The following is a 15,320-nucleotide window of genomic DNA, read 5'->3' as shown; positions in this document are numbered from 1 at the left end:
TTGATAGCATGTGATAAAATCGCAATTGACCTACTGAACATTGGTGCCCGAGTGGTTTAGACTTGTCCCAACATACCATTAAGCCCTTCACTTCTGGGTCGCTAGTTTGAATCACATGTTAGGTAGTTTTAATTGCAGGTCTGTGTTTTTCTACAGGTACTCTAGCTGACTTTCTTCCATCTCCTAAACATCATCCAGGCAATCAATCCTTTTTTATGCTAGCTGTCAATTGGACGTACATTAAGCGAATCAGACCAAACAATTATTATAAAAATATGTATAGTATTTGTTTTTTTATATTCTTCTATTTATTCTCTGTCAGTCGTTGTCAGTACGATATGATGAAAATGTTGTTAGTGTTTGTTTAAAGAAATTAGAGCCAAAGATTACAACAATTTAATACTCAAGAGGTGCTGGAGTGAAGGACAATGACTGTATTCCAAGGTCACTCAGGGATGAACTAATTTAAATCATCACTCAGCTTACCATATACATATATCTGACTTCTCAAGGTACATTTGAAAAAAATATGTATATTAAAGTGTTATTAGGGCAAAGGAATGCTATAAAGTCGGTAAAATGATGTTGATGTATCCGGTATATAATTTTTTTTTTAAAATTATGAAATAGGAAAATAAAACTTCCCATTAAAATCGCTCTGCAGGCGAAGAAATTAATTTATATTACAGGAGTTCCTAAAAGGTCCTCCTTTCCTCCAATTTGAAGATTACATAAATAGAATAACATACATGTAATACAAAAATGGCTGTACAAAGAATAATGTAAGTGATGTGACAGCTAGTTGAGTAAATGTACATACAACTATTTAGAACTATCTATAGTGCCTTTATTATAATTTGATGTTTGTTATATATATCTCAGAAAGTACTGAAATGATCTTTCTCAAATTTCATTTGTAGTAATATGTAGTAAAAGTTTGAAAAGCAGAGAAAAGATCCCTCTTCTCAATGTCAGACGTAGATCATTCTTTGGTGGTTGCCAAGATCCCTCTGGGATCTTTTGTTTTGTTGTTGTTGTTTTTTTTTTTTTTTAAATTGTGCCTGTATTAAACTGTTACCACGGATTATATTAAAATAAGAAAATTAATTTATAGCTTACATTCTACTGCTTCAACTTCAAAGTATGATCTTACTCAGTGTAGTAGATTCTAGCTAGATTGCATATTTTTTAAATCGGAATTCGGGCACCTGTGGTTAATATTTATTTACATGTAACTTAAAGGCCCACTACCTTTCCGGAGCAAAATTTAAAGGTTTCTTAAAAACATTAATAACAAAAGAAAATATATATCGATGGCTTAAGATGAGGTTATAACACCAAACATATGTAAGATTTCCTGTCTAATGTACGATAACAGTGGAGATTCGTTTCGCTGTTTTGCCGTCTGGCGCAGTGATAGTCAACTACCGCGCGGCATTTAGCACGACGGCGGGAAACATAAAACGACCCGCGTTATGAAAATTAACAATTTATTTATTCTAATTAAACAGTTCTGAAGGTGATGATAAGTGTGCTAGTAAACGCATAGTTAATAACTTCTGCGACTCTACAAAATTATTGATCTCGTTTTACATTCCTATTTCAAAAATTAAAAGCCGTTTCGGAAAGGTAGTGGTCCTTTAAATATGTACCTATACGTAGATTAAGATAAATCTTTTGTTAATTGGTAGCTAATTAGAGAACGGAAAGCTATGTAAATAACTTTTTCATGACATTAATAGATTTAAAAAAAATACAGTACGATTATAATGATGATCTCACATCAAAGTGATCTTCGTCTTCGATCAACGACAAATTGTACGTAGTGAATCGAGTGTGTAATGAAAACAAACGGAAGTGATCTCCGACGACAAATCGAATGCTCCCGATCGGCAGAGCATGGTTACCGTGACGTCACAAGTACACAAAAATGGCGACCATGTGAAGTCTACGTGCAAGTGTCAACAACGGATATGCATAGTTTTACTATGTAGATGTGATAATATTGGCAAAACGAGTACAAGCCAGTCAATAGGCAGTAAGGATTTAAGATGAAATTCAGATGAGTGGGGAAATATGGAAACTCAGAGAAATTATGGTAAGTGAAACATGTTTGAAATGGCATGCTTGTCATGTTGTGAAAGCTACTGTACAGTAGCAGACGATTTTTTTTGTCGCTGTACGTATATACGTACTGACCGTTGCTAATGTTATCGTGGCGTCCGTGAAATTAATGGGCTTTCCATGCCTACTTGCTTGGTTCTTACATGTACATTTGTAACATATAGTTTCTTTCTGAAAATAAACGTATCAGTAATTCAATCACCGTTATCAAGTACTGGTGACACTACATTAGGCTTGATGAAATTTTTGTGTTCAACCCAAAAAGTTACTGTACAACTAACTGGAATGAGATTGATATCTGGTCTCCAAAGCCCATAAACACATTGACCAAAAGGAATAACAGGAATATTTCTATATTATGCATGCATTAAAGGTGATAAAAACAGAACGGACATGAAAAATGAGATAATACGCTAGAAACATTTGTAATGCCTATCTAAACATATACCGGTTTGATATTTGCTTATATTTTGTCTCTAAATAGTAAAATTAATGAAAGCAATCTTCACATCTTTTCGACGACAGATTTTTTTCTATGACTTACCTCCCTTGAGTTCCGATGTGTTGTGACGTCATCTGAGACAATCAACTACCGGAAGCCGGTGTGCCGATCGCGGAACTATCAACATGCATGTGTATTTTAGCCACATGTCTTAGTACTTACGGAAATACACACGGAGAAAAATATGTTATATTTCGACTTATTGGGTAGCGTGATTTATCCCATACATAATGACACATTATTGACGTCATAACCTATGAAATGACGTCACAACATGTAAATAATGATGTCATTAATGTCGCGGGTACATATGTCATGTGGCTTATGGTGTGCCAGGGGTTAAACCACGAATGAATAAGTAGTTCTTTCCTATTCAGTCCACCCTGGAGTAATACGACTGTGCATGTATGTAATTTATAGTTTACACATAAAATTAACCGAGGAGTTTTGATATACATAGAATCTACTGGTAATTTTATGTGCGAAATAAGATCGTAGCGAAAATGGACAATTATTGGGGCCCACCTCTTTAGACCTACGTTTTAATAGAAAAATTATCTGTTACAAACATACGGAGACATGAAAAATACATGCAGATTAAAAGAAAAAAATCAATAATTTATAAGTTGTGTCTTTTTGCCCCCCATTTTCGTCGACTGAAATGTTCTCAAAATGCGCATTAAAAATAAAAGAGGTCCTTCTGCACATTTTCCATACTTCATTTTAGGGATTTTCATATTTATTTTGGGTTACACAACAATGTACCGGTGGTGTGAAACCGGTATGTTCAGATCTAGTCCGCTAAACCTGCCTATATTATCAGGTTTTTTTAATTATTTTTTTTTGCCTAATATATAGGGGAGAAAAAAGCCTAATAATATAGGCAGGTTTAGCGGACTAGTTCAGATCGAGCAGGGTTGCATACTGATATGACGACATTCACAGTTATCATTATTTAATTGCAGGAATTTAAATTCGAAAAATTACCATGTTAAGAACGCTCTAAAGTCATCAAAATACATCGTAAAACTCATCTCAGCAATCGTAAATACATTTAGTAATATTTTTCCTTCTCGGGGGAGACCTTAGGACCCCCAAAAAACAAAATCTCTCGCCTTAAGCCCTCGCAAAATCATCAAAATACATCGTGAAACTCATATCTCAGTCATTCTAAATTGTAATATCTTTATCAGGGTCTCCCCCGAACCCCCAAAACACCACAATGCTCGCAAAATTTGGCCAATTTTAGTACTCATTAATTTCCTGTTATATTCTACATAGTACACTTGCGTATATATATGTAGAATGCGAGTTTTACCGATTTTTTTTATTTAGACCCCTAGATCGTCTCATAATGGTCAATAGGCTATCTAGTGTGCTGTGCGTATACTTTTAAAATTTACTAAGGTCGACAGGTTTCTTATTTCCAAAACTCCGCACGGTTAGAAAATATAATGAAGCGGTCTTGTAAATGATTTGTGTTTTATAAGAAATATATGTTGTTTCATGGTCCTGTGTTAGTTGAACTATTACATGTGTATCTTGTCCACGAGTACATGTCATCCATATTAGGTCATTGTATCTAGTTTCTGTGTTTTGTGCCCCGTCTTTTTTATCGGCCGTGCGTGTATTGTTACTACTGTACATGTTATTTTATTTCGTACACATCCGTAAAACTCATTATAGAACTTTAAGAAAATACATAAGTCTAGCCCTTTCTGTGCGGTGTTCTGAAGGATTAAGCTTCAAATAGGAAATATAGAGGTGTGCAGTACGTACATAAGGCGGGATAGGGGCACGTTTATCGCGGTATGATAGGGTTTTGGATAGGGTATGAAGGATGGCGGTTTTTTTTTTAAATATGCATTATATGTACATGTATGTGCATGTAGCATGTAGTTTCATTGTAATTTGGGTCCATTTTCTTGTAAAGTTATATTTCTTTTTGTTGGTTTAACTTTAAAGTCTATGTTTTGAGTTTTAAGTTACAGACAAAAGTCAAGCGCAACCCCCTTGAACCTGAGTCAGTGACACACACGTACACGGTGTCAAATGGCTTTTAAAGATGCTCCACCGCCGACAGAGCAATAATGATATTCACCATTCGTACAATAATTGGTGTTAAATCGTGTATATATATGTCTAATTAACACAAACAATAATATAGAATAATTTATTTCGCCTTTGGTGCATGCGCAATCACTACTTCATTCCATATAGGATATAGTATATTTTTTTCGGGATGCAATTAATTATATTTCATGTTTTTAACTTGAAATAAAATTAGAAGCTCACAAACTGTTCAATGGTGGTAATGGTGTAAAGTAAGTAACTTTTGTAACTGAAGAAAAATACTAAATCGTCTGCTCCTGTTTTTGATAGTTAAAATTTACCATTTGTCAGCGGTGGAGCATCTTTAACATACTGAACATAACAATTTTATAGCCCAGAATATGACGATAAGAATGAGTAAGCTATCGTTTTTATTATATCATTGTATGTTATAGATTATATATTATATACGGATTCATTTCCACTATTCAATATAGCAACTACACGTAGCGCGACTGTTTTAAATATCTATAATCGCCAATACCGCAACACTGCCCCATTGAGTTTCCCGGCTCTTGTCACAGCTGTTGGTCTCAGATGACGTCACGAATCTACGGCCACCTGGTGATATCAGGGGCGATAAGCGATGCGATTGTTCTAGACAAGGGTCGTTGTGGACTTCGTTTCAAGCACATTTTATGGAAATTACGTCAAATACAACCTGTATTTTTTGTTGGAAATCATAAAGTGCACCACAATAAACAAATATCAACACAAAAATAGCATATTTAAAATCTGTTTTTATCATGCATTAATGGACAAATACTAAACTCTGATACATGTAAACAATGGTGAATAATGTCACGAGAGAGAAAATGGAATGAATGTGGTGGTGTTATGAAAGAGAAAGAAAGAGAGAGCAGTTAAATGAAGTTTAAATAATGCATTTAATTAATATCATATTTATACTACCACAGAAAAGTTTTATGACTATAGCCTGTTATCTCATCCATTTATATGTGCTTGTTTACATGCATGATAACATTTGTTGAAATGAAAAAGGTTATGGTAAATAAGTATCCTGATGGTACATATGTTGTAGATCTATAGTCAAGTGTATTTACAATTTCAAAAGATACTTAGATTTCAACAATAATACAATTGTGTTCACAATGTTAGAAGCTAATTATATAATATATTGATCATTTTCATCTCAATGTACAGATTTAGGTGAATATCAAACTGACAGCAGATTGATGAACCTCCAGCAAAATAACTTAAGATATGAATTAAAGTTAATGAGACCTATTTTGAAAATTGCTATTTAAAGTAACTTTTGGAATTAAAAATAAAATATTAATATTTTGATATATTTTCTGTGTTTAAATATTCAATATTTTGGTCTTTCAGATGTGCAGGCTGCGGAGCGGATATTCCGCAAGGTGGTTCACCCAGGACTGGACTCAATGCGAATCGTTGATAGGAATGGCATGCCTATTACTAGTGCACCATCTGGATATACAAATTATTTGAAAAACAAAGCCTTTACACTGAGTCCTCGAGGTGTACCAACCAGGATCTCGAACCATGTTTACAATGGACAACACACTCACATTTCCAGATATGGTTCATCGGTAAGGATGTCACAAGCTCAAATTCAACAGTTTTAACGTTTTATGTCACTGTCACAATTTTTACTTAGAATAAGCATTAAAAAGGCATTATTATGAACCAAAGTTAACTTCCAATTTTGCATCATAATCAAAAATACAATGTACCACCCAAGTAAACCCGTCTAAAAAGACCACCCATGAGGCAAAGAAAAATGGACTGTAGTATGCATGTGGTCTTTAAACACAAACTAAATCTTGTGAAAAATGTCTATTTTTCATTTGGGACCCAAAGTGGTCTTATTAAAGGCCCACTACCTTTCCGAAACGGCTTTTAATTTTTAAAATGTAACGTAAATGTAATGTAAATGTAAAACGTCAAAAACGAGATTGATAATTTCAAAAAGTCGCAAAAGTTATCAACTTACCGGTAATGCTACACTTATCATTACCTTCTGAACAATTTAATTTAGATAATAAAATGTTAATTTTCATAACGCGGGTCGTCTTATGATTCCCGCTGTCGTCCTAAATACCGCGCGGTAGTTGATCATCACTGCGCCAGAAGGCAAAACAGCGAAATGAAACCCAACTGTTATCAGGTATGTTACACAGGACATCTTGCATAAACTTCATGTTGTAACCTCATCTTAGACCATCGATATATATTTTCTTTTGTTATAATGTTTTTAGAAACCTTTAAATTTTGCTCCGGAAAGGTAGTTGGCCTTTAAAGTGAATATAGTCAGGCAGAGAAAACCAGTCTAAATGTGTTCATTGGCCTTCCAAGAGTCCTTACATAGTCAAGTTCTGCAGCTTATGTTGTCCAGTGTTGACCATTGAAATTATGGAAAAGCCCATGTAAATTGATTAGCACAGTTCTAAAAGAAATTTCGCTCAACTCTTTGAAAATGAGGCTGCATGGAAATGTCAACACGGTCATTCTGTATCTGTATTAATATAAATTTATTTCTGTGCATGCAGAGTGATTTTGATGGAAAAGTTCATTTTTCTATTTCATAAGAAATTATACTGGATATCGTAACACGCTTTTTACTGACTTTAGTGTTCCTTTGCCCGACTATTCAATATTAGCATGTGAATGTTATAAAGAGAGTGTCATCCAGGTACTTTTAATTGCAATCAAGAAAATTCATACATACATGTATTATTATGATTATTGTATATATACCAAAATTTTAAGTCTACACTTATACTATATACATAAATGTATAATGATTATGCATTTAGATCTGTCATACTCGTTAAATATTGTAGACACTACATTATAAACAAATAATCTCACTACCCAGGGTAACACTATGCCAAGCTTTTCAACCAATCAATACACACAAGGCAATTGCTGGTACTTTTTACTGTTGAATACATGTACACTGTGCATGAAACTGCCTAGTCAACCACAATCAAAATCACTTGTCCATTTACAAAGTATACATACAGGATCAGTAGGTAAGTGCTTTTTTTCGCTAAGCCCACCAATGATTGTAGGGAATCTATGGAATATATATGTAAAATGTATACAATTGTGTTCAGTACATTTCAGTGCCTGTATGGTATAATGAAGTGGAAAAGCAAGTGTACATATCTGACAGCTAGCACAAAGCAGCTAACTCCTGGTGTATTGGGTTTCCATTTTGCCAGACTCCTTTTGTCCTTTAGAATTTATTGTTTTTATCTAGCTAAGTTCTAATCAATTCCTGCGAAAAGGTTAAAGCTTTCACTTTAAACCACATACAGTGCTCACTGTAATTAGCGCTGAGGGTGCTTACAAAGTTGTAACAAATGGGGAAAGGGGGAGGGGGCTTATATCACCAAAATGTAAATTGTGAACAAAAAAAGTCTGTTACAGTTCATGTAATATGGTTTAAAATGCTGATGTTTGAGGCATCATATGTAGTGTAACATCACTAAATCCATGGGATGGGGGCGTTTGTACAACTTCTGGAGGGCACTTATTATCTCGAATACAGTAATAATTGTCGATAAAATACGGGTATACTGTTTACTGAGTTTGAAATAATTTCCAGTCATGAATTTTTACCAAATTATATAATGTGTACATGTAGGTATAAAAAAGGTTTGTTTATCTTTGAACTCCAATCATTAACAGAAATGTAACTGAACAACCAAGGATTTATTAGATTTTTAGGAAATTTTAGGGACTGGTTATTAAAATTACAAATACCGTATTCGACCCAATAAGCGCCCAGGGTGCTTAAAAATTGATAAAGATGAAAAGGTGCTAATAAGTCAAAGCTATTGCAAATCTTTACCATTTTATGTAATTTTGGTCCTTATTTATGCCTGGGCAATCGAAATTGAGGCCTCAAAAAGGGGGAGGGGCGCTTATAGGGACATGGGTGGAATACAGTAAGTAATTGTTTTACTTGTGAGTTTTATGTTACCAACAGAATGAATATTTGCCCATAAATTTGTGAATATATATCTTTTCTGAGATACTTGTCATCTATCATATTGTACATTTATATCTGGTAATAGAAAATACATTATACAGCAATTATTGGTTTTGCATTGATGCAAATATATCCAATTGATGTCTCCTTTGCAAATATAATTTTAAATATAATAAATAAAAGCGTAGTTCTAATTTGATATTTAACAGGTGATTAAAGTGGATTGAACACTTTAAATGGATTGAGAATTCTGTTAAAACCTTTTAAACAAGATCTCACAACTAAACAATTGTACCCGACATATGATATGGTGCTGACAGATAAGTTGGCCTGCTCAGAAAAACTCTTTGTGTTAACATGTTTGACAATTATCGTTCAGTGTATTGTGGGGTAATGAAGTGCAAAACATGGCCTCCTTTGTTAACGATGTACATGGTATTAACCATACCACTGGCTTAAATACAAGTATGTAATTATACCAGAAATATATGTAATATGTATATATGTTTCTGATCATACCATATATCAGTTAATGAGCCAGACTTTTTGATATTGATTGAAATGTTCAGAACTATTTGATAATTCTCAAATTAGTCTTTTAGAGTTTACTGTATATATATATACATGAAATGGTGAATGTACAAGAGGAAGGTCGTTGAGTTTTATTTTTTATATACATGTATATATATATACATGTACTTAAATAATAAATTGAAAAATATGTTTATCATAAAATAGTAAATCCCAATCTTACAATGAAAAGCTATTATCTTCTGAAATAAGCCCTAGACTTTAATAATGATTAAGTGGTGAAGTTTTGAAGTGAAAAGTTTAAGGCCCAATTCTTTCCTAAAATATAAGATCTTTTTGTATAGCATTCAGTTCTGCATTTAAATGTTAGTATGATAGTAGAAGATGAGCCTTGAATTAAGTGCTGTTCTTCTCCTGAAGTGTGAATATTGGATGTTCTGAACTGTGTTTTGACCTGTTTGTCTATTATAATTACTAGTAATGATAACTACCTTTAGGTCTTGCAATTACATGCTATTACATTCTGCAGTAAACTTGTCTATTAAGACCTGACCAGTAGTACCAAGAAAAAAAGTATTATGGCCAAGTGGTCTTCATATACAGAAAAAATTGTGCTGAAATTGACCCTGAGAAAATTATCTTTTACTATTGATAATAATTAAAGGCAAGGTTTGACTGTATATGTTTTGAAAATCAAGTTTTCATTCTAGACCTTGATGGCCAGACATTGCTAGTACAGTAAATAAATTAAAATGAATGACAAAATCAAGGTCGCTAAGACACTCTTTATTCAACTTAGGAGGTAATTCACTTACTTGTTCTTGGTATTACTTTGATAGCATGTGATAAAATCGCAATTGACCTACTGAACATTGGTGCCCGAGTGGTTTAGACTTGTCCCAACATACCATTAAGCCCTTCACTTCTGGGTCGCTAGTTTGAATCACATGTTAGGTAGTTTTAATTGCAGGTCTGTGTTTTTCTACAGGTACTCTAGCTGACTTTCTTCCATCTCCTAAACATCATCCAGGCAATCAATCCTTTTTTATGCTAGCTGTCAATTGGACGTACATTAAGCGAATCAGACCAAACAATTATTATAAAAATATGTATAGTATTGTTTTTTATATTCTTCTATTTATTCTCTGTCAGTCGTTGTCAGTACGATATGATGAAAATGTTGTTAGTGTTTGTTTAAAGAAATTAGAGCCAAAGATTACGACAATTTAATACTCAAGAGGTGCTGGAGTGAAGGACAATGACTGTATTCCAAGGTCACTCAGGGATGAACTAATTTAAATCATCACTCAGCTTACCATATACATATATCTGACTTCTCAAGGTACATTTGAAAAAATATGTATATTAAAGTGAATATTGGGGCAAAGGAATGCTATAAAGTCGGTAAAATGATGTTGATATATCCGGTATAATTTTTAAAAAAAATTATGAAATAGGAAAATAAAACTTCCCATTAAAATTGCTCTGCATGCGAAGAAATTAATTTATATTACAGGAGTCCTAAAACGTCCTCCTGGCTGGCTATGTCCATGTTGATATTCCCACGCAGCCTCGCTTTCAAATTTTATTTTTAGAACTGTGCTTAATGTACACAGGGCTTTTCCATAATTCTGAATGGTCAAAACTAGACAACGTAAGCAGAGCTTGACCAGCGTTTTGATATATAGGGGCTTTTGGAAGTCAAACAAATGCATTTAGACTGGTTTCACTGCCCGAATATTCATGAATATATATCATAATATTTCAACAAATTATTTAATTGTAATATTTGTGTGTTACAGATACCAGGAAGCGAATCACCTGAAATGTATGTCATGCAGGCTAGCTCCGGGTAAGAAATTGTATTTTAAACACTTAAAAGCATTACAATTACTGTGCACTTCACAGTCTGATCATTTGATCAGAAGGGTCAAGATGACCTAATATAGTCTTCATGCTTCAACAGTCATCATCCATCATCTGCTGTCAGCTGTGCATATTTTATTTCATTCAAATGACTTCTTCTTGAGAACTAAAAGCCCCAGTGTGATATTGAGACTGTCGTCTGCTGGGATAAAGGACTACCAAGTTTGTTCAAGTAAATGACCTTGACCTTTATTCAAGGCATCTTGTGGTCAACTAGGCTAACATCTTTAAATGACTTCTTGTCAATAATTAAAATGTGCATGCCTAAGAGATCTGATATATTGGGCCTGTAGCTTGCTGGGATAAAGGACCACTAAGTATGTTCAAATGAATGACCTTGACCTTCATTCAAGCTTACAGGGGTCAACTAGGCTAATATCTTAAAACATCTTCTTGTCAATGATTATGATGCCAAAGAGACCTAATATATTGGGCCTGTAGCATGCTAAGATGAAGGACATTGGTCTTTATTCAAGATCACAGGAATAGAAAAATCTGAAACAAAACTGATATTGTTTTAAAGTTTCCTTTATTATCATTGAATAAATCAAGACCATTTCTTTGTTTTCTAGTAATACAAAGTGATTATTATTTCCTTTTTAGCTATACGCTAATTGTGTTGAAAAACTATAAAGCATGTTAAGGAAGACAATAAATATGTTTCCAAACTGGTACTTGGTGTATATTCCATCTGTAAAGGCTATGAAAACAAGAGACTGACATTTAAATACAGATTAACACCTAGACATTAACTTATACATAAATGCATTTAGATATACAGAATAACTCTGAGACATTCAATAAACCACACAATATTTTACTCAGGTATAGTCTCAATAGCTACTTTTTAAAAGCTGCTTAAATGTAAACCATGCTATTTAATAAAACCCAGATTAAACGGAAGATTATATTAGATAATATAGTCTAGCACTATTGGTGATATTTATCATTTTAGAAAATCACACATGGTATTCTAGAACACAATATGAGGGAGTAGTTATTATTTTGTACCAATGCAACAAAACAACAATTGTTTATCTGTTCAGTTGTAAAGAGATGATAAATATATAAGTATGTGTCAATCGCCTAACATGTGACCTGTAGCTAGTAGACAAATTTAATCCAACTGTGTGTATATGTTTGATTGGCCGTACTGAACCAGGTGTTGGCTATACACATTGATCTGAAAACACACCACTTTGTATGTTGTGTATTCATCAATAAAAGATATTGGTACGAAGCCAGTTGTGTTAATGTCTAGTTAAATTACATGTATACATTATGTAAACAATCAGTCGACTTCAACATTTCACACTCCATAATTAACAAATTATCTCATTGTTGTGGATTATTGAAATGTAATCATCACATGATAATTATAATGTTCAAATCACCCCTATGTCTGTTGTCTGTCTGTCCATGAAGTTTTTTTAGTAGAGAACTTTTAAACAATTAAATATGTCACTACCATTTCTCAATAATATTGATATATCCGTTTCAAATTTCAACATGTACATCTATATGTAATGATAAAGTAAGGTTTTTGATCTCACATGTCATGGTCCAAATGAAAGGGCTAATGAGTTTTTGCTATGGCGCAGGCAATCCAGCGTCAGTGTTCCTCTCTCATCCATCGACATTTTTTTTCAAATCGGTACTTAATCTTAAGTACTGATGCAGAATAGATTTAGACCAAAGTTGGTCAGAAATATTCTAGATAGAAGAAGAATATATATTACATAAATTATGGCAACTCTGACACCCCAAAGAGTTAATTAATAAAATATATATGAATCACTTTCACATAAACCTTGGAGTTTTCAATAAACTAATTAGCCACGCGTTGAATTTAACGAACTTTAATCTTAATAAGTTCATGTTCAAAGGACTTCTAGATATGTAGTCAAATTTTGAAATTAACTATCAATTCAGTGCTGATTTCTACAACTTACCAAAGCAAATTTCATCATGTGATTTTTTTTTTTTTTTTTTTTTTTATTTATTTGAGATTTTGCTATTTTCTTTTTTATCTTAATGATTATTCTTACATATTTTAATTTTCAGGGTGAAATCATCCAAACAAAATCGACCATACACACATTCGTCCATTCTTCCGACCAGGAAACGTGCAATGTCTAACACCTCTAAGACCACTCGTTCCATGCAGTCAGCCCGAACACCCTCTGGTAGAAATTCGGTAAGGCATTTAAAATTCAAAACAAATCTGGTTTGAGCTTATGATGAAGGTAAATTATGTAATGACATTCTTCTCATAATCAGATCACTTTGACACAACATACTTGGGAGTTTGGAAATTAAAAAGCATTCATTCATATTACTTGAGGAGATAATAACACCCTATTGGATAATAGATGCTGACTTAAACTAAATTTAGTGTCATTTGTAAAATTGTTTAGGAGGAAAGTGTTTCAGTGTTGTAGACTTTCATAATTACAATGGAGAAAAAAAAAATTTGAAAGATGATATTTTGATTTAGGATTGAAATTACATTTCAAGATAAACCAATGGCAATTAAGACATATAAAATAATTATTTTCTAGTTTTTAGAAATACAAATATTGAAAAAAAAAAAAAATTATTTTAGAAATAAGAATATGAACTTTATATAAGTTGATGCACCAGACCAATGTTACATGTACAGACTTATTGAGAGAGCAGTGTAAAAAGTTGTCAGAAGTGATTGTGGATGAAATATATATAACTAACTCCTCTACTAAAACAACACAGAGAATTTATTGCACCTGCACTGTGGCTTGATAAGTCATCACCATTTTCTTTTCCTTCAATTCATTTCACAAACTTTGCTTTTCCAGACAAGATGGTATTTCGACATGGTGAGGAATGTGTTTGTAGTTTTCCCATACCTGTATATAGTAGGCTTCATGTGTTCCTAGATATTGGGTTCATTGATTATTTCACACGGTGGTCAGAATTAGTACTCACCTGATAAATTGTTGTATTAACAGTCAGTGGCCATAATATTATCAGTAATTTTACATATATTTAATTGTTATTCCTAAAATAAATTTGCCTTCAATTGTAACAAGATGTTATGTGCTGACTACGGACTATTTTTGCATCCTTTATATATTATCTTAAATATTTTCCATCCCATATTCACCAAGAAATTGATCTTAATTGTAGACATGTAGTTTTTATGATGCCATTTAACTATAGCTAATCAAGAAAATGGTGACTTCAGCATGCATGCTCAAAACTTGGACATATGACAATGGAAGAACACTTTCAAAATAAGCGCTAGGTAACATACTTTTATGTGGTCAACTTTGAAGTTTTTATGTTTGTAATTGATTTCTGGAGGGAAGTTTTTAAAAATGTAAAATTGCTGAAAATATATACTAGGTAGTAAAATATCACTGGCATACTGTATTATGGCCACCGACTGTATGTAATTACTGGGGGTAATTGTTTTTGAGGGGATGGGGAAAAGAGAGACATTTACATTGTAGTATATTTTATTCATATTTTTTCCTGTCCTGTTATATTCCAATTTATGTAGAGAAGTTAATCTTAGAATTTGTAATTCATATATGAAACTACCTTGTAACTCACATACATGCAGTTTGGGCTTATTATTGCATAAATACTTAGGACTCTAACCATTTTCGGATTATATGGTTCAAACTTTAGTGAATTTTGGGCACCTATCGTTACAGAGGAATGATAATTAATGTATGCCATGTTCAGGATGGACTCAGTGGTGTATTGAAATATTGTTACATTTATGATCCTGTTTTCAAAACAACTAATATGAAGTGTTAGGCAGAGCAGCCAACGTTGTATTTCAAAGGTCAATGTGTACATCTACCGTATCCTTCATTTTCCGGCTGATAAGTCGCACCTGTGTATAAGTAGCGAAGACATCTTTTTTTTAGTTTTTGTACACATATAAGTCGCATTGGTATATAAGTCGCATCCAAAAGTTAGGCCTTGTGTTATCAAATTTCACGTTTTAATTTAAAAATCTGATATTAAAATCTTCTGATGTTACACAAGTTTATGTGATTTTCCTCTAAGATTGGTCTAGCTGAAATGGTTTTGAAATGGTCATGACCAAGTGTTGGATTGGTCTACAATTAATATCATTTTTTTTTGGTA

The 15,320-nt window shown here is 33.0% G+C and overlaps 1 protein-coding gene across 6 annotated transcripts in view; it reads left to right on the top strand.

Annotated features, from left to right (window-relative positions):
• Positions 1-1,898: 1,898 nt before the first annotated feature.
• Positions 1,899-15,320, top strand: part of LOC138315216 (enolase-phosphatase E1-like) — a 29,135-nt gene continuing 15,713 nt past the window's right edge. For 4 of the 6 annotated variants that reach the window (XM_069256070.1, XM_069256068.1, XM_069256069.1 and 1 more), the window contains exons 1-5: positions 1,899-2,098; positions 6,089-6,312; positions 11,057-11,106; positions 13,245-13,377; positions 14,015-14,035. In XM_069256070.1, coding sequence (XP_069112171.1) covers positions 2,077-2,098; positions 6,089-6,312; positions 11,057-11,106; positions 13,245-13,377; positions 14,015-14,035 — 450 coding nt within the window. In that variant the 5' untranslated portion in view covers positions 1,899-2,076. The remainder of the gene's footprint in view (positions 2,099-6,088; positions 6,313-11,056; positions 11,107-13,244; positions 13,378-14,014; positions 14,036-15,320) is intronic. The other 2 variants (XM_069256065.1, XM_069256066.1) reach the window with 2 other exon arrangements.

The sequence above is a fragment of the Argopecten irradians genome, chromosome 2 (assembly GCF_041381155.1).
Source record: "Argopecten irradians isolate NY chromosome 2, Ai_NY, whole genome shotgun sequence".
In the NCBI taxonomy this organism is placed as follows: domain Eukaryota; kingdom Metazoa; phylum Mollusca; class Bivalvia; order Pectinida; family Pectinidae; genus Argopecten; species Argopecten irradians.
This window is presented reverse-complemented; position numbering and strand designations above follow the sequence as displayed.